The 17,713-nt window shown below is 49.2% G+C and overlaps 1 protein-coding gene across 4 annotated transcripts in view; it reads right to left on the bottom strand.

The window, feature by feature from the left end:
- The window catches only part of LOC138415974 (plasma membrane calcium-transporting ATPase 4-like), a 50,461-nt gene that overhangs the window by 13,086 nt on the left and 19,662 nt on the right, over positions 1–17,713 (bottom strand). For 2 of the 4 annotated variants that reach the window (XM_069544529.1, XM_069544531.1), the window contains exons 6-17: positions 17,672–17,707; positions 15,781–15,939; positions 13,230–13,444; positions 12,648–12,890; positions 11,901–12,142; positions 10,737–10,968; positions 9,457–9,636; positions 8,682–8,769; positions 7,942–8,048; positions 1,503–1,694; positions 878–1,091; positions 101–312 (exon numbers count right to left, since the gene is read on the bottom strand). In XM_069544529.1, the coding sequence (XP_069400630.1) occupies positions 101–312; positions 878–1,091; positions 1,503–1,694; positions 7,942–8,048; positions 8,682–8,769; positions 9,457–9,636; positions 10,737–10,968; positions 11,901–12,142; positions 12,648–12,890; positions 13,230–13,444; positions 15,781–15,939; positions 17,672–17,707 (2,120 nt within the window). The remainder of the gene's footprint in view (positions 1–100; positions 313–877; positions 1,092–1,502; positions 1,695–7,941; positions 8,049–8,681; positions 8,770–9,456; positions 9,637–10,736; positions 10,969–11,900; positions 12,143–12,647; positions 12,891–13,229; positions 13,445–15,780; positions 15,940–17,671; positions 17,708–17,713) is intronic. The other 2 variants (XM_069544530.1, XM_069544532.1) reach the window with 1 other exon arrangement.

The raw sequence follows: 17,713 nt of genomic DNA, 5'->3' as shown, positions 1-17,713 counted from the left end.
AAGTCCCTAGCCCTCTTCTGGGGCACCCAGGCAATCCTGGCTTCCAGCGTCTGGCCTTTATCTTCCCAGACCTTGTACCCCAATCCTGCTGGAATCTCACCTGGCCGATGAATGTGCCCAGCACCACTGAGCAGAAGATGAGATTGTGGAAGATGCCCGAGAAGACATTCCTCTCCCCGTGGATCTTGCGGGAGTTGATTTCGTTGAAGAGCTGCATGAGCACGAAGGTGTTGAAAATAATAGTGTAGTGCTGGCTGGGCGGAGAATGCAGAGGCGCTCTCCTTCCGCTGTCAATGTCGAAGAACTTCTCACCTAGTTGGGAGAGGGGTGCACCGCAAGATTGAGCACACTCTCAGGGAGGGCTGAGGTTGAGTCAAGACAGATGAGTGGGGCCTCACTGTTGCTTAGGGTTGGTGTCCACCCTAACCGGTCAGTGTCTGAGCCACACGGTCACCAGGCGTTTTCAGTGTTAGCCCTGGTCTCAGCATTTCTGATCTTCTCTCTCAGTTTGTTCCATCAATATTTGCCTTCTTGTGGCAATGCATGGCAGTAAAACTACACGTGCTATAGTCTGGCAGACATGGGTTTGAAAAACAGTGCCGCTATTTACTCAATATGTGACCTAAGCTTCAGTTTCATGATCTCAAGAAAGGTATCATACAGTTATCCCTGAGAGATTCTTAAGAGGAGTCAGAGAATGCCATAACGCACCACGGCGTGGGAACAGAGGTGCACCCAGTGCACGAAGATGCTCCTGCCCCGCTGACTCAGCCTGCGCCCTGCTCCCTCCTCCTCTCGGGCCCCTCTCTGCCCATCTCCTTCTCACACTCCACACACTGGCCCCCACCCCACCCTCCCCAACCTCCCCGTGGCTCACCCGCAAAGAGAAGGAAAAAGATGACGGTGAGCTGATAGACAGCGTGACCCAGGATGTTCTTCATCATGGTGCGCGAGATCAGAGGCTTATTGCGCCCGTAGGGCGGGCGCTTCAGCAGAGAGTCTGTAGGAGGCTCTGTGGCCAGGGCCAGCGAGGCAAAGGTGTCCATGATGAGATTCACCCACAACATCTGCACGGCCTTCAGTGGGGAGTCCTGGCAGGAAGAGCCACCACTCCTTTCAGCTCTCCTTGCAGACGACCCCTCACCTCACTCGTCAGCCTCACCTTTGCCCCTGAAAGGGCCTACCTCCTGCTATCCAGCTGAGTCACAATGGAAACTTATTTAACCTCTTTGTAAATGGGGATAATGCCTATTCTACAAGGCTGTTTATGAAGATCAGAGAACCCCAAATAAGTGCTTATCATGCTGGCTAACAGGTAAGTGCTGCATCAATGGTGAATACATGATCATGCTCCCACAGGAGCAGATGGACTCGGGAGAGCGAACTCCTGCCCCAACACCCCTGCACAAACGCTGGGCCTTGCTCCTCAGCTGACACACTGTAACGTCACACCCCTTGTTTCTTGGCCCCAGCCCCACCCCTCCCATCTCAGCTCCTCCCACCTGGGTGATGCAGGCTCCAGTGAAGGCCACGATCACGGCCACCACGTTGACGGTGAGCTGGAACTGCAGGAACTTGGAGATGCTGTCGTAGACGTTCCGCCCCCACATCACCGCCTTCACGATGCTGGTGAAGTTGTCGTCTGTTAGGATGATGTCGGAGGCCTCCTTTGCCACGTCTGTGCCTGCAATACCCTTAGGTAAGAGGGGGGAGGAAAACAGTGAGGAACTGGAAAAGGAGCTCATCTGTACTCGGAACCCATTCCTCAACTCCAAGAAGCTTCAGAACTCGGCACAAACACCAGAGGGCACAGCAGCCACACGAGCTCCACAGACTAAACCAGTGTGTTCTGGTCTTCTCCCCCAGAGGAAAGGAAGGGGAATGTGCCGCTGTCACGCGTGCAAAAGGGCACCGGGCCACGGTGCCAGCACCGCACTCCTGAACTGAGGCTGGAAATCACAGTCGCCTTTGATATTCCCCGGTGCCAGCACCGCACTCCTGAACTGAGGCTGGAAATCACAGTCACCTTTGATATTCCACAGTGCCAGCACCGCACTCCTGAACTGAGGCTGGAAATCACAGTCGCCTTTCATATTCCCCGGTGCCAGCACCGCACTCCTGAACTGAGGCTGGAAATCACAGTCACCTTTGATATTCCACAGTGCCAGCACCGCACTCCTGAACTGAGGCTGGAAATCACAGTCGCCTTTGATATTCCCCGGTGCCAGCACCACACTCCTGAACTGAGGCTGGAAATCACAGTCACCTTTGATATTCCACAGTGCCAGCACCGCACTCCTGAACTGAGGCTGGAAATCACAGTCGCCTTTGATATTCCCCGGTGCCAGCACCGCACTCCTGAATTGAGGCCGGAAATCACAGTCACCTTTGATATTCCACAGTGCCAGCACCGCACTCCTGAACTGAGGCTGGAAATCACAGTCGCCTTTGATATTCCCCGGCGCCAGCACCGCACTCCTGAATTGAGGCCGGAAATCACAGTCGCCTTTGATATTCCCCGGTGCCAGCACCGCACTCCTGAACTGAGGCTGGAAATCACAGTCACCTTTGATATTCCACGGTGCCAGCACCGCACTCCTGAACTGAGGCTGGAAATCACAGTCACCTTTGATACTCCGGTCTGCTGTCCCGTCTACTTCTCCATCTTAGAGAGCAATTAGAAGATAGGGGAAAAGTCCTTTCTGTTCTACCTTCAAATTAAATATCCACTTTAAATCCTTTAGTCCCTCACACCTTGAAGTCACTCTACGTTCTTTCCTAGAAGGAGCAGTCCAGCAGCATGGTTCAGATATTCTGTCCTTATTCAAAATCCTATTTCCAGGTAACCACTCAGTTCAGTTCAGACGCACAGTCTTGTCCGACTCTTTGCCACTCAAGGTTTGTAAATAGACATACCAGTGGTTGAAAGCAGTGCTTGAGAAACACTAAACTTTCTAATCTGGTCGTCAAAGCCTTCAACAAGTGAACTGTGGTTCATTTTCTAAACTGCTCTTATATAAGCTTTCTGCTCAAAGCCTACTGATTTATTCACGACTCCCTGAATTCTCTCATTCACTTCGAGAGTTCAGTCTTCCACTTACGCCCTTTGTCCAAGCCTGGAGCATCCTCTTTCCCCTTCCCTTTAAATCCTATCTATCCTTAATGAAGTGAAAGTTGCTCAGTCGTGTCTGATATCTATCCTAAACGCCTCGTAAATTAATTAAGCCCTGCTTGCTAAACAAAACTGTTCCTAACATCCCCAGACCGTACTTCTATGCCATGTCTTACAACCCCTAAAACCTACAGAGAAGCTTGTTTGTGAATCTGACCTGTACCATTAGATTATTTGTTCTGTTTACCTGGTAGTATTATTTTCCTATCCAGATTGCAACAAATGAATATCTGTTAGATATACTATATAATTCAATTTCCCTTTCAAAAGATTCTCTAATATATCCACACAATTCTGTACTATGCACTGTTAAAAGAAAGAAGAGAAAGAAAAAAGAAAGAAAGAAAGGATGTCTTTATATTGTACTACTATGGAATAATCTCCAAGTTAGGTTGTTAAATGAAAAACAGCAAGGTGGGAAAAAAAAAGAGTATATAGTGTGTATACAGATAAATATAGCTAAGTGTCCCTTATTTAAGAGAACGGGATATAAATATACTACACATTTGACTGTATTTTTAAAGGAGCAAACAGAAGGATAAACCAAAAATCAAAGATGCTATCTGTGGGATTAAGAAGGAGGCAACAGGCTGGAGGTGACAGGGATGGAAGCTAGACTTCTATAAACAGACCTTGTTCCATATATTTTAGTTGAGAATCATATAACTACTTCGTATAGGCGTAAAACAACATTAAGTGTAAAATAAGCAATCTCAAAAATGGAAAAAAAGAAACCAGCCCAACACATGATATCATGAAGGGGTATAACCAGCTGATAGCAAACCACACAAAATGAAAAGTTCTAGATGACTTTCTGAAAACCACAGTACTTTGATCCTACGTCTGTAGTAGGATATACCTACAGGATAAAAAGAACTATAAGAAAAATCTTTACCTGTTTTTAGTACAGTAATTGTATTATTATTGCTCTCTTGAGACTATTCCATATATATTAGGATAAAGCCAATAATAATTATGTTAATACCCTTAGATCAATGTAAAATCAGGGAAGTAAAATTAGAAAGTTAGTTCTAGAATTCTAAATTTGAATTGGAAATGCCAATATGAATTCATGAAGCATTCTACCTTTAAAACAAAGAAACACAAAACCAAAAAGCGATATAAAAGATGTATTTCCTAGCTTTGTCCACTGAAAAGTTCTAGAAACAATAATTTACTCAGAAGTAAAGAACACCCTGACATTCAGATTGTGTTCTCTAAATGCCATTTCTCACTAAAGCAACGCAGAACTCCTTTGAAAAGTGGATGATTCTAGATCTAGGACTAAAAACATGCACAACGGATGTAGAACATCTCACCGTGCAAGAGGCCGAGAGCGCTATTCCACAGAGAGCTGAGGTCACACTCACAGTGCTCAGCAGAGTGGGAGAGGCTAATGGTGGGTCAGTGTGAACATCAAAATGACAATACGGGCAATGGGCGGAAACATATCACATATATTTAAAAGAATATGAGCTCATAATGATATTTTAAAAAACAATTAACTTTTAGTAGTTTCAGTTCAGTTCAGTTCAGGAGCTCAGTCGTGTCCGACTCTGCGACCCCATGAATTGCAGCACGCCAGGCCTCGCTGTCCATCACCAACTCCAGTTCATTCAAACTCACATCCATTGAGTTGGTGAGGCCATCCAGCCATCTCATCCTCTGTCATCCCCTTCTCCTCCTGCCCCCAATCCCTCCCAGTATCAGAGTCTTTTCCAATGAGTCAACTCTTCACATGAGGTTCATTGGACAACTTTGGAGGATCCCCCAAAAATCAACTCATTGCTTTGGGAACTGGTAAATAGTGGAGAAAAATCAAGCATTTAACCTATCTTTCACACAGGAGCTGAACCAAAGAGTTGATGAAGGGAATTTTCTTTTTATACAAGTATTCAAGTTACTAAAGAAAGAAAATCAGAACATTGTCATATTGCAGCCCTTAGTGAAAGATGGGGTGTAGAATCTGACTGCTCATAGAACTAAATACTACTTTATAGGAAATACAAGGGCACTTTAAAGGACATAGGGATATAATCAACAAAATCCATGACGTGGTATATCCTACATAGGAAAACAAGCCGTTTCCTTCAAAATTAAATAGCTAGGGAAAAAGATGCAAGGGCTTGTGCAGAAAAGAATTAACACAGCATGGTTGAGACTGCTATCTTGTGAAAGGTCTGTTTGCAAGGCTGGCACTTGGTTAGCATCTGGTAACTTGGCTCTCAGAATGTGCTCAGTCAACATTAACTGAAAATCAGTTAGTGATTCACTAATTTTTCTTATTTTCCATTGAAAACCTGCTTCCTTCTAGGAGTCTGGAATCTTAGCATATGCAGGGTTGATGGTGCTTATATGGCCAACCTTAATAGAACTCTAGGGTGCCAAGTCTCTGATTCATCTCTCTGGGCAGAAACATCACCTGCATCACTACATTTTCGTTGCTAGGGAAAGCAGGTGCTCTTTTTGACCCCCTCACAGCAGGGAGCAATCATAGCAAGCCTGCATGTGGATTCCAGACCCTGTCTGTGACTCTGTTTTACTAGATTCTTAGTATACCAGTGGGTTAAATCTTAGCCATGAGTACAGCTGGAGGCTGCATCCCCTGCGCCCTTCCAGTGAATCCACAAATGTGAAGGGTGGTCTTGGGAGCCCCTGACACATAGGTCCTGTGGGGTCAGTGGTTCTCAAACTTTAGGGTGCGTGAGGATCACCCAGAGGGCCTGTTCAAGCATGGAGTGCTGGGCCCCACTGCAAGGTTTCTCACTCGGTAGATCTGGGGCGAGGCCTGAAAAATCTGCATTTCTGTAGGTTTCCAGGTGGAGGCGGTAGAGCACACTTCAAGAACTGCTATTATAGATTCATACATTTAAGAGATATATCAACCAACCGCAGTGTATGGATCTTGTTTGGATTCCGATTTGGACAAATAAATTTAGAAAAACAAAAATCTTATGAAGAGAAACGTGAACATGGACTAGATAGCTAATGATAGCAAGGAATCTGGAGAAGGAAATGGCAACCCGCTCCAGTGTTCTTGCCTGGAAAATCCCATGGACGGAGGAGCCTGGTAGGCTGCAGTCCATGGGGTCGCTAAGAGTCGGACACGACTGAGCGACTTCACTTTCACTCTTCACTTTCATGCATTGGAATGGGAAATGGCAACCCATTCCAGTGTTATTGCCTGGAGAATCCCAGGGACGGGGGAGCCTGGTGGGCTGCCGTCTATGGGGTCGCACAGAGTCGGACACGACTGAAGCAACTTAGCAGCAGCAGCAGCAGCAGCAAGGAATCAATATTGCTGTGAGACAATGGCATACGGTTCTTTTAAATATATTTTATTGATACATAGTTCTCTTCCAGAGCCACATACTGAATGAAATGATATAACATCTTGGAAATGTTTCAGAGTAATCCAGCTGGAGAAGGGGAAATGTGGGCCAACAATGGCCCACCCAGCAAGATTTATTCTGGGTAATAGGTACCTGGGGATTCAATAAACTATTCTATTTTTGTATGTTCTTGAATTTCCCTAGGATAAAAACTTTTAAATTTTGTTTTCTGGGTAAAGAGAGCACCCTAAAGATAGATTTCTTCTTGAATCACCTTCTACTGCTTAAAAATCACCAACAGTTCAAAATGTATGGGAAGCTTATAATCATTACCTACTTGAATGGGAGAATGTACTTTGCTATCTGAGGGCTTCTAAGTGTCCCTGAGCATTAGAATCAACAAATGTACCTATTTAGAAACACCTAAAGATTTCTGTTTGCGCTCCAAAATCACTGCAGATGGTGACTGTAGCCACGAAATTAAGACGCGTGCTCCTTGAAAGAAAAGCTAAGACCAACCTAGACAGCATATTAAAATGCAAAGACATTACTTGGCCAACAAAGGTCCATCTAGTCGAGGCTATGGTTTTTCTAGTGGTCATGTATGGATGTGAGACTGGACCATAAAGAAGGCTGAGTTCCGAAGAATTAATGTTTTCAAATTGCGGTGTTGGAGAAGACTCTTGAGAGTCCCTTGGACAGCAAGGAGATCAAACAAATCCATCCTAAAGGAAATCAACCCTGAATATTCATCGGAAGGGCTGATGCTGAAGGTGAAGCTTCAATACTTTGGCCACCTGATGTGAAGAGCTGACTCATCCCACCGTGATGCTGGGAAAGACTGAGGGCAGGAGGAGAAGGGGACGACAGAGAATGAGATGGTCGGATGGCATCACCGATTCGATGAACAAGAGTTTGAGCAAACTCCATGGGGTTGCAAAGAGTCGTACGTAACTTAGCAACTGAACAACAACATACATTCTGGGGACCTGGCCCAGATGCTACTGAATCAAGATAGCTGACTGTCGAACCTTGACATATGTGATTTTAAATGAACTTTCTAAGTGACTCTGATGCTCCTGGCCTCATAAACAGAGTGATGAACAGTGCTAACTACAGAATAAACACTTTCCATATGGAATGTGAATTTTCTATAGTGTGCCTAGGCAGACAATATTATCATATTCATGGGTAAGTTTCAGTTTGTCTTATTTTCCCGGGTAATGAAACCTCATGATTTCCCTGTCTTCATACTTCATGAGTCCCTCATTATATCTATTATTATTGGCCAGGCAGGCAGGTGAGATGGAGTTAGAGAAAAGAGCACAAAGTGGGCTATGAAGGTCCAGGAAGCAGAAAGGTACCAGAGCCTGTCTGGGCTTCCTTCTGGCGCAGGCAGCTTGCAGGCAGAGAGAGATGCTACGCTGAGCTGCTTACCATGGCAAAACCGACGTCTGCTTTCTTCAGAGCCGGCCCGTCATTGGTGCCGTCACCGGTGACAGCCACCACCTGTCGCTGGTCCCCGACAGTGCTGTCGATGATGCCTGGGGAGACAGGCGCGCCACAGTGAGGGCGGGGCCGCTTTCCCACAAAAGATGCTTTTCTGGTCTTCCTCTCTAATCCCTGTCACTACCTCCCTTTTTACGCTCTGTCCTTCTTTTTCCCTATGCTGGAGGTTTCATAGCGTCACCAAACGGCAGTAAATTGTCTCACAGGTAGCAATCTAAGCCAAGAAAGCCTGACCTCATTGGATATCCTGTCCGGTACATCAAGACAGCTATTATGCAGTCGAAAAAGCCCTGCACGATCTGAAGGCAGAGACCCAGAGGCTGAACGATAACACTTTCATTTACCAGTTGGGCAATCCGGATAAGTTACGTGTCGTCTCAGCCTCAAACTTTCTTTTTTGCAGAATGGGAAGAGCTTAACCTGTATTGCCTAATTCCCAGTACTATCGACAAACAAGATATGATAATGTTTAAAAACGACTTCATCATATAGCTTATACCCACCAGGTGCTCAGATGTTTGCTAACCTGCATGTTCTTCCCATGAGCTGGGAAGCTCTCCTAGGCCTCCCTATTCAGGATGGAGAGTTGCCTTGCTTTGGTTCTGTATCTGTGCTCGCCCTGGTCTGCCTTCCTCTATCCCAGGCTCCTGCTCAGGAGCCGACCTCACCTTTCACCAGCGTGTGCTTGTCAGTGGGGGAAGACCGCGCCAGCACTCGGAGCTTAGGCCAGATCTCGTCCAGCTTCTCCTGCTCCACCTGCAGCAGCAGACACACCCGCGTCAGTCCAGCTCAGAGCAGCTGCCAGGAACGTCTCCACACGCGCCAAGCTCCCGGGGCAGCTCGTGTCCCAGGGCCCCCCAGGAGCGTGACCCTGGCCTCCAGCGGAGGCGAAGCAGCCAGCTCGGCTCCGAGGGTGGGTTCACGGACGCTGACCATTCAGGCCCTGCTTGTCTCCTTTTCCTCCCGATTCCCTCCCTGGGAGCCAACCCCCTAGTTTTGAGACCCAAGACGGAAGATGGGACCCTTCGCTGTTGGCTGAAGTAGTGCCTCTGAGGTCTTTGCTTCGATCTCTACTTAGACCAGAAGCTGTGGCCTTCCCACACCCAGATCATACCCTGTCCCCAGCCTGAGCCCCTGCCAGTCACAGGGCAGTGGCACAGGAGGGGCGGGGTAGAGGAAAATCCGGGAAAATCATCCCACGACTGGAGAAAATGGGGAGATGTGAAAAGTGAGTCTCCAAGGTAGCTTGTGAATGAATACAGTGAGAAGAAAAAGTTCCCAATTTTACCGTCTGAGCAGCTTTGGCAAAAGGCACGTCTCACTATGAATAGATTTTAATTTAAAAACCATCTACTTTCTCCCGCCTGTCCTGGATGCCTTACACATGCATCAGCCTTCCCCTAATGAAAGAGGAGGCTCTGATTCCCACCACCTAAAGCTCACCTCGCCCTTCTCGTTGCGGATGAGGCGATTGAATTCTTTGCCTTCTAAGCACAGAGAGTCATCCCCGGGTGTCACGATGCCGCACTTGGTGGCGATGGCACGGGCTGTGTTGATGTTGTCCCCTGTCACCATCCTGACAGTGATGCCCGCTCGCTTGCACTTGGCAATGGCGTCTGGCACCTGCGGAGAGTGAAGCAAGCGGAGAAGAGAGCTGGGGGCGGCGAGGCCTGGCCATCGGCTTCTGCTCAGCTGTCCCTCACTGCGGACAGGAGAGGCACCCTGGAAGTAGAACCACGCGGCAAAAGCCAAGTCTGGTCAGCTTTGTATTGCTTGGTGCCACCTTACTTCTCTCCTACCCATGAAACTCACATTTGAATTTGCCTTATTGCACCATGAGTTGAGGGCTTCCCAGGTGGCGCCAGTGGTAAAGAACCCGCCTGCCAATGCAGGAGGCATAGGTTTGATCCCTGGGTCGGGAAGATTCCCTGGAGGAGGGCATGGCAGCCCACTCCAGGATTCTTGCCTGGAGAATCCCATGGACAGAGGAGCCTGGCGGGCTATAGTCCACGGGGGCGCACTCAGACACGACTGAGCGACTTGGCATGAATGCACGCACCATGAGCAGAAGGGGAGCTCTGTCTCGGGAGCCAGGTGTAAAAACTCCTTCTCTCACTCACAGTCTAGATCTCTCAGCAGGGCACGCTGGACCTTTTGAGATTTTACCACTGCCTTCCTTTCCAGCAGAAGTTTTAACTACCTTCCACCCCTGGCACATACTCCAACCACATCAGTTCTTTTAAGTTTCCCAATTGCATGACACCCCGTCATTCCTCCAAAAGTTGAGAGTAGTGTGGAGCTACTCTACGGGTGCCTGACAAGACGTGTTGATTGAAGGGACGTGACTAGAGCCCAAGTTGGTGTCTCAGTTAATTCCATCTCCTCACTATTCTTAAGTGCCAAACTGTTATTAGCCCAGTAAAACCTATGCTTCTCACCCCATAGATGGCATGAACCACAGGAAGTGGGATTGCCACTTTGTATTAGTTCAGTAAGCTACAGGAGTTCTGTGAAGCAGGAAGCACAGAAACAGAATCCCGGCAAATGAGAAGCAGTTAGGTGACTTGCCCAAGTTTCCTACAGCTGGAAACGGAGCTGGTCCCGCAGTTCCCGTGACTCCTGCATGGTTGCTCATTAGGTCACAGCGGGCCAGTGCAGGGGCCGTGGCCGCTGGAAGACTTCCCTTCATGCTTCCCAGCCCTGTTCCCAAGTCAGAGCCTCACCTCCGGGCGCACAGGGTCCTCGATGCCCACCACTGCGATACAGGTCAGCTCAGTGAGGATCTCGCTCTCATTGTCCCACGGGGGCTCTCCATCATTGAAATCCCGGTAAGCGATGCACAGAGTCCGCAGCCCCTCACAGGCCATGGGCTCGATGATGGTGCGGACCATCTCATCTCGGTCCTTATTCTTGAATGGCATGGCCTCCCCATTTTTGTCCAGGATTCGATTGCACCTGGGAAGGCGCACAGTCAGAACACAGCACCCCGCCTCCCGCCCAGTGTGCTTCCACACGTTACAGACTCCGACCACTCGGCATGCCTCCTAAAGACACTGCCACGTGGCTGTACATCTCCACGCGTCACCCAGAGCTGAGCCCCTGTACCCAGGGTGGGGTGGCCGGTAGGTGGACAGAGCGCGTCGCTCTCCCGTCACCTGCTCCTGCTCCTCTGGGAACGCAACACCGAGAGCCATTCGTGGGTCGCCTACTCTTTTGAGCTTCTCAGTGGTAGAGAGACATTCTCAATCCCCAGTCTCTAGAGGACTCAGGCCAGAGGGTGTGGGCAATGATAGTGTGTCACCCATGGTGGCGCTGAACCCATGCTGGGGCACTGGGTTTCAGCTACTGGCCCTGAATCTACATAGGTCAACCTTTAATGCCCTATGGATCGTCTAGCTAATTTGATTATGCAACTTCCTGTGATCAGAACTGAGAATGAAAAGGAAAAGGAACACAGAACTAATATTTCTAGTGCTTACTATGTGCAAGGCGTTTTTCATACACTGAATCATTTAATCAGAGTAACCCTGTGAGATAAGTGGGTATCATCGCTTCAGAATAGGAAATGGAAGCATGGATTGCCCAGGTCTGAACCCTGCCTGGACCACTGTCAGTTGCATCACCTCTAGCAAGTTACTGAACTTCACTACACCTCTGTTTCCTCATCTGTAAAACAGGGATAGTGAAAGCATCTGCCTCGAGCTGTGAAGTGTAAGTATAGTATCCAAAGTACATAATCGTACGGCTTGGCCAGAGCCAAGCTCAGATTTTGTCATGATGTTACCACCCGGAAGGAGGGTCCGCTATTATCTGGGTGGCTCAGCATGGGGCCGACACCCAGACCTCCCTGATGGGGGGACCGTGGGGGAAGAAGCTGGGGGGCTCACTTGCGCAGGATGATCTCGGAGGCGCCCTTGCTGTACATGCGGTAGCCGCCGCCCGGCTTCGCAATGACTGTGCTCATGGACTTGCGCACCGAGTTGAAGGTGTACACCTTGTAGAGCTTCTCCTCGGGCACCTCGCTGCGCACGGCGTGGTAATCCTGCTTCAGGTCCGAGACGAAGCCTAGCAGGGCACACTCGGTCTTGTTGCCCACATGCCGGGGTAGGCCGCCCTCCTTCTCTGGAGGCTGGAAAGAAAGGCACCGGTGGGCTGGCTGGGCGAGGGGCCGGCCAGGGGAGGGCTCCCTCAGGGGCTTTCGCACATGTGCCCGGGCCCAGGGGGCCGCGGGCTGTGGTGACCTGGCCCCGGAGCCACCCGGGGCCTGGGGTCTTTTTAGAAATCGTGGGGCTGGTGCTGGTACCTCTAACACTCTCTCTTAGCTTCCAGAAACTAAGTGATTTACCCGTGATAAGCTCAATTCTGCTATCAGCATGAGGCCTCTTTTTAGAGATACTGCCTTTCCATGGTGTACTGCCTTTCCTTTTCACAGCCACAGATTCCTACCTGCCTCACTCCCCTACCCCATCTCCCAATCTACTTCCACGGATTATTCCCTAGTCTCACCCCAAACACGTTCACTGGGGAGTGGGAAATGGGAACTGGGATGGCAATTGAGGCAGAATAAACGGGAGAAAAATCAATGGTTCCTTCCAACTACCCATTTTAAGTGTCCTGGCAAAAGAAGAGCTTACCAGAATCTTAGAGGTGTAGGCACTGTTGATGGAAATGCCATTGACAATAAGGTCCAGGACCTTGGGCACAAGGTCATCAGGGCTTGGGATCTGTTGGTAATGCGTGTCTCCAATGTAAGCCTGCACCACACTCATGCGGTTCATGGTCAGCGTGCCCGTCTTGTCCGAGCAGATGGCTGTGGCGTTGCCCATGGTCTCACAAGCGTCCAAGTGCCGCACCAGATTATTGTCTTTCATCATTTTCTACAAAGGAGAATAGATGAGACTGCAGAGGGCCAGCTGCGCTCTCCAAAACACAGGTCAAAGGCCATTTTCCAGCCAGCAACTCTCCGCATTTCATTTCCTGCTCCCATACAAAAATGCAAGATACCATTTTTGTAAACCCTCTTAAGATGCTACTGGGTTAGGTAAACGTTGATGCAACTGATCCAGGTGGTCCTTCCAAAGTGCCAGAGGCTTGTGCCCCCGGAAGGCATCACCCAGAGTTTATGAAGACAAAGTGGCCGTCCTTTCAGCAGAGCTGCTTGGCGCCCCTCCCTCTGGTATGTGTTCTCAAAGAGCAGAGCCTCACCCCAGCCTCACCTTTACAGAATAGGCTAGTGAGATGGTGACGGCCAAGGGCAGCCCCTCAGGCACAGCCACCACCAGCACCGTGACGCCGATGATGAAGAACTTGACAAAGTACTGGCCGTAGATGGGGGTACACTCAGCCAGCCACGGTCTGCGCTGGATCGCAAAGTTGTCGATCACAAAGTACAGAATCAGGATGAGAACTGTGATTGCAGACATGATCAGACCTGTCCAGGAAACAAATCATGTGAACCCAGGCTGGAGGGCATTCCTAGGGCCTTAACTGCAGACGGATATCTATCTGGTCATACCCCAAGGCCCTGGCTAGTCTCTGGTCCTTGTACATTATGGTGTAGGCGAAAGACCTGATTTTGCATTCTAAAGACATGGGTTAAATCAGTTTTGGTGCTGTACCAACTTGACTCATGGCTTTGGACTGGTCTTGACCCCTCTCTGAGCCTATTTCCTCATTTATAAATAAGGGGGTTGGTACAGTTTTCCAAAAGCAGCATTTTAAGATTCTATCTCAGAGCTACTATCTTCCGACAAATCATGACGTAGTGACTACTGTTACCTCTTTCCTAGCAGTTTACTGACTTTTCCTCTAGTAGACTGAGAACGTCAGGCAATTCACAATGTGTTCACAGCGACACCCTGTGGTGTTAGCACAACACCTACATAACTAACCCTCAGAAGAGCGCCTCCCAGCCTGTCTCCTGACCTGGCACAGAGAGAAGACAACAGCAATGGCAACTGTTCCGGCAGTGCTCACCATGGGCCAGGCAAGCACTTCCAGGGAGTAACTCATGAATCCTCACAACAACCCTGCGAGATAAGTTACTACTATCATCCTCTTTCACGAGGAGACAAAGGCACAGGCAGGTGTTGGTACGGCACACCAGAGGGGGACCAACCACCCTGGCCTGTCTGAGACTGAGCAGTTTCCTGGGCTGTGGGACTTTCAGTGCCAGAACTGAGAAGGTCTCCAGCAAACTGCGACAGCTGCTCACCCTGTACATCCTACAATAGAACAAGCTCTGTCTGGGTCAGCAAACAACTGGCCTGGGGGCTCCAGCTGCCGTACCTATTGCCTGGCTACTCTGAGAGCTGGGGGATCAATACTTGGGCACCTGTGTCTACCTGTGGCACAATATCTGGGAAGAGTTCTGCTTTCTGATTCGTATCTTTGCTTTTCCCGAGGGCCCAGTGAGTCAGGGGAATCAGAGCGAGGCTAGAGGTGATTATTTCAGTGAAGGCATATTCAGGGTCAGGACAAGCAAGGCATCGAGCGAGGGTGCACACTTTAGGAAGGCCTTCACTCTCAGGGTAGTGCATTCCCTTGCTTCCTTCTGGTCCTTGGCCTCGCTTGATGTGGGAAGTACACAGAGACCAGTGACAGCCCTCAGTGGCCTGTTCTCCCTAAAGAATAAGGTGGGGATTAGGAGCACAGCAGGAGGCCTGAGGCAGGCAGTGTTTAATGCTTCAGACCTGTGTGCCAGGCTCAATGATTTGATTTCATACTTCAGTTTCTCTTGTTCATCTACTGTCTCTTTGCAAGAGGTGTCATGGTGTCAAAATTAGCTGGGTACTGGAGCTGAATGACCAGGCCAGGCTGACGCTCTGTCAACTCCGTGATGCTCAAAGTGTTCTCTGTTTGTTTGCACTGTCCAATAGGGAGCCACTGGCCACACGTGGTGACCAACCACTTGAAACAGGCTGATGTGACCGAGGAGCTGAATGCTCAAGTGGATCGCCGCAGGTTCCTGCTTCTCACTGTGCTCAGCAGAGCAGCAGCGCGGGCCCCACCCAGGGGCTTGTTAGGAACACAGGTCCCACCCAGACTGCTTGAGTCAGAATCTGCAGCGTAACAAGGTCCCAGGTGAACAGCACACGGAGAGATGCATTGGGCTAGACTCTAGTGAACACAGGGGGCTGTCGGGAAGTAAACAGCGGGAGCAGACTGCTTGGAGGGATACCCGCTGAGGGAGCAGTCTTCCTTTCACTGCCTCTTCCAGCTCCGTCCCTCCCCTCACCCTCCCCATCACCCTCTCCAGAGTCAGGCATGGAGAAGCTGTTTCCTCTCCTGATGCACAGGAGTACCTTTAGTGACCTCTGCTCTGCAAATCCCCTCTTTAATCTTTGTCTTCTTTGCCTTCCAGTCCTCATTTTGAACTCATTGTTCTGTGTCTTGCCATTCCTATGCTAGAGAATTGCTCCCAGCCAACAGCAGCCTTCTCTACCCTTCAGGAATTTTCAAGCCAATACTTGAGCAGGTGAGTAGTTATTAAAGTCTTCCTTCTTGCTAATGGTTTTTTTTTTTTTTTTTCCTTCTTGCTAATCTCTCATTTGTTTGGGGCCTTTAACTCTAAATAGGAAGACATATCTCTCTGCTAAAGCCAAGGGTCCAACAGTCACAGGGAAGGACACAGATTCTTGAACTGCACCAGCCACTTGGAATTTTCGGCTCCTTCCTGCCAGACCTGGTTGGTACAGACAGGAGATAATCAAAGTGGCGAGGAAGAGGAAGACTGACGGACACACTGAGAAGGCCCCACCTACTCACCAGCTTTCCCAATCTGGACGGTCAGGCGGGTCAGCTTGCCCTGCAGCACGGACTTCTCCTTTTTGGGCAGCTTGGCGGCCTTCTCCTGTTCCTCACTGTCGATCCCCTCCTGACTGTTGAGTGGCTGGATTTCCAAGGACACTCCATCTTGGGTCTTTGCTAGGGTGCACACACAAAGAGGACAGGTCAGCAGGCAAGGAAGCAGCCCTGAGTAGTAGCAAGGGGAAACTAACACGCCCCTTTGTCTCTTTCTGGAACACACCTTGGACCTCTGGCATCAGATCTGACCTCCCTCACCCCATGCCAGACAGGGAGCTTGACCTTCTCTTAGGGCCTTGGGAATGGTATCTTAACAACTGGAGGTGAAATGGATGGCTCTCCTCTTCAGTGGCAGCTTCCTGGCATGGTTTCAGAGCCTTGAGCCAGGTTTATTCCTGCAAGAGGATTTGTCCTGCCACTCGGTGCTATTACCAACAGCCATCCTTCTTGGAATTCAGTGCTTAAAACAGTGAATCTTTACTGCAGAAAGAGGCTGAAGGGGAAGGTTGGTAAATGTTCCTAGAGCATAAGGGTCTTGTTGTTTACCTGCTAACTCGTGCCCAACTCTTTTGTGACCCCATGGACTGTAGCCCACCAGGATCCTCTGTCCATGGGATTTCCCACGCAAGAATTCTGGAGTGGGTTGCCATTTCCCTTTCCAGGAGATCTTCCCGACCCAGGGATCAAACCCGCATCTCCCGCATTGGCAGGCAGTTTCTTTACCACTGAGCCACATGAGAAACACATTAGGGCCTTAGTTGGCTCTTTAAAAGGTTCCCCTCTCGCTCTACATAGATATAGATTTTCATGAAAGAAACCCAGACCCCAGACACAGGGTATTTTCCAGTTTCCTCTTATATTAGTTGAGCAATAGGGGAAGGAAATCTCCTTTCTCCCCTGTCTGATGAAGGTAGGGAGGTACAGAGTACCTTTCCCTAAGGGAAGAAGTTGGTATGAGGGACTCTCTGGAACAAGAGAAGGCTGGGATAAAGACAGACATAGAAATCCATTTTGCTTTAAAAAGAAGAGTTAAAGAGATCTGAAATTTAAGAATTACTTTTGTTGAGTCCTGGTTTTCCAACGTGATGTCTTTATTTCTAAAATCCACTATGATGTGGGTTATGAAAAGAAAAAAGGCTCCAGGAGCTGTCTCAAGAGAGCAGTTCCTACTGGCCCCCAGTACCCCTCCAGCTTCACCCTGCAGAGCTCTGCTCCTTTGCTTAAGTGCCCTTCCTGAGAGACTGTCTCTGCTGTCAGACTCACAAATAAGACAGAGACAGGATGTAAACACAGCCACCAAAAAAGAAACACACGTCAGATTAGGAAGAAGAAAACAGACTGTGGAGAGAACAAAGAAGTGGGGACAGAGGTTACAGAGAAAGGGCTCTCTTCACCCCAGAGAAGACTAGCTGAGAAGGCATCTAGATGGGAAGACGGCACCAAAAGAGGAAGAAGAGGGTGCAGGGACTGCCCATCCCAACTCCTTCCCCCATAAGGACCCTGCACACTTCCAACCCAGAGACTGAGGGTCCTTGCTCTTTAACTCTGGCCAAGGGCAATGAAGCAAGGTCAGCACCCTGAGAAGAACAGATCACCGCACAGGCTTCCCGAGAGAAATCTTGACAGGAGGCCCCTTGAGCTAACAGCAGAGGGTGCTGCATCCCACCTTAGTTTGGGTTTGGCAGCTTGGGACCACCCCCAGATCTCTGCACTGTCCTCAGGATGAGGCATGTAGGCCACAGGAGCAGATAACAGATTTATGGAGAGGAACAGAGGGAAGGCAGATGGCCTGGAAAGGTCTGGTTTGAGTATGGGCAGGCAGAGATGGTAAATGAGTGAGTGGAAAGGTTACCTTTGTTGTGATTTTCAGGGACTCCTTGTTTTTTACCTGTTT

This window comes from Ovis canadensis, chromosome 12, assembly GCF_042477335.2.
Source record: "Ovis canadensis isolate MfBH-ARS-UI-01 breed Bighorn chromosome 12, ARS-UI_OviCan_v2, whole genome shotgun sequence".
Lineage (NCBI taxonomy): Eukaryota > Metazoa > Chordata > Mammalia > Artiodactyla > Bovidae > Ovis > Ovis canadensis.
Note: the sequence above shows the minus strand (reverse complement) of the source record. Positions and strands in the feature narration are given on the sequence as shown.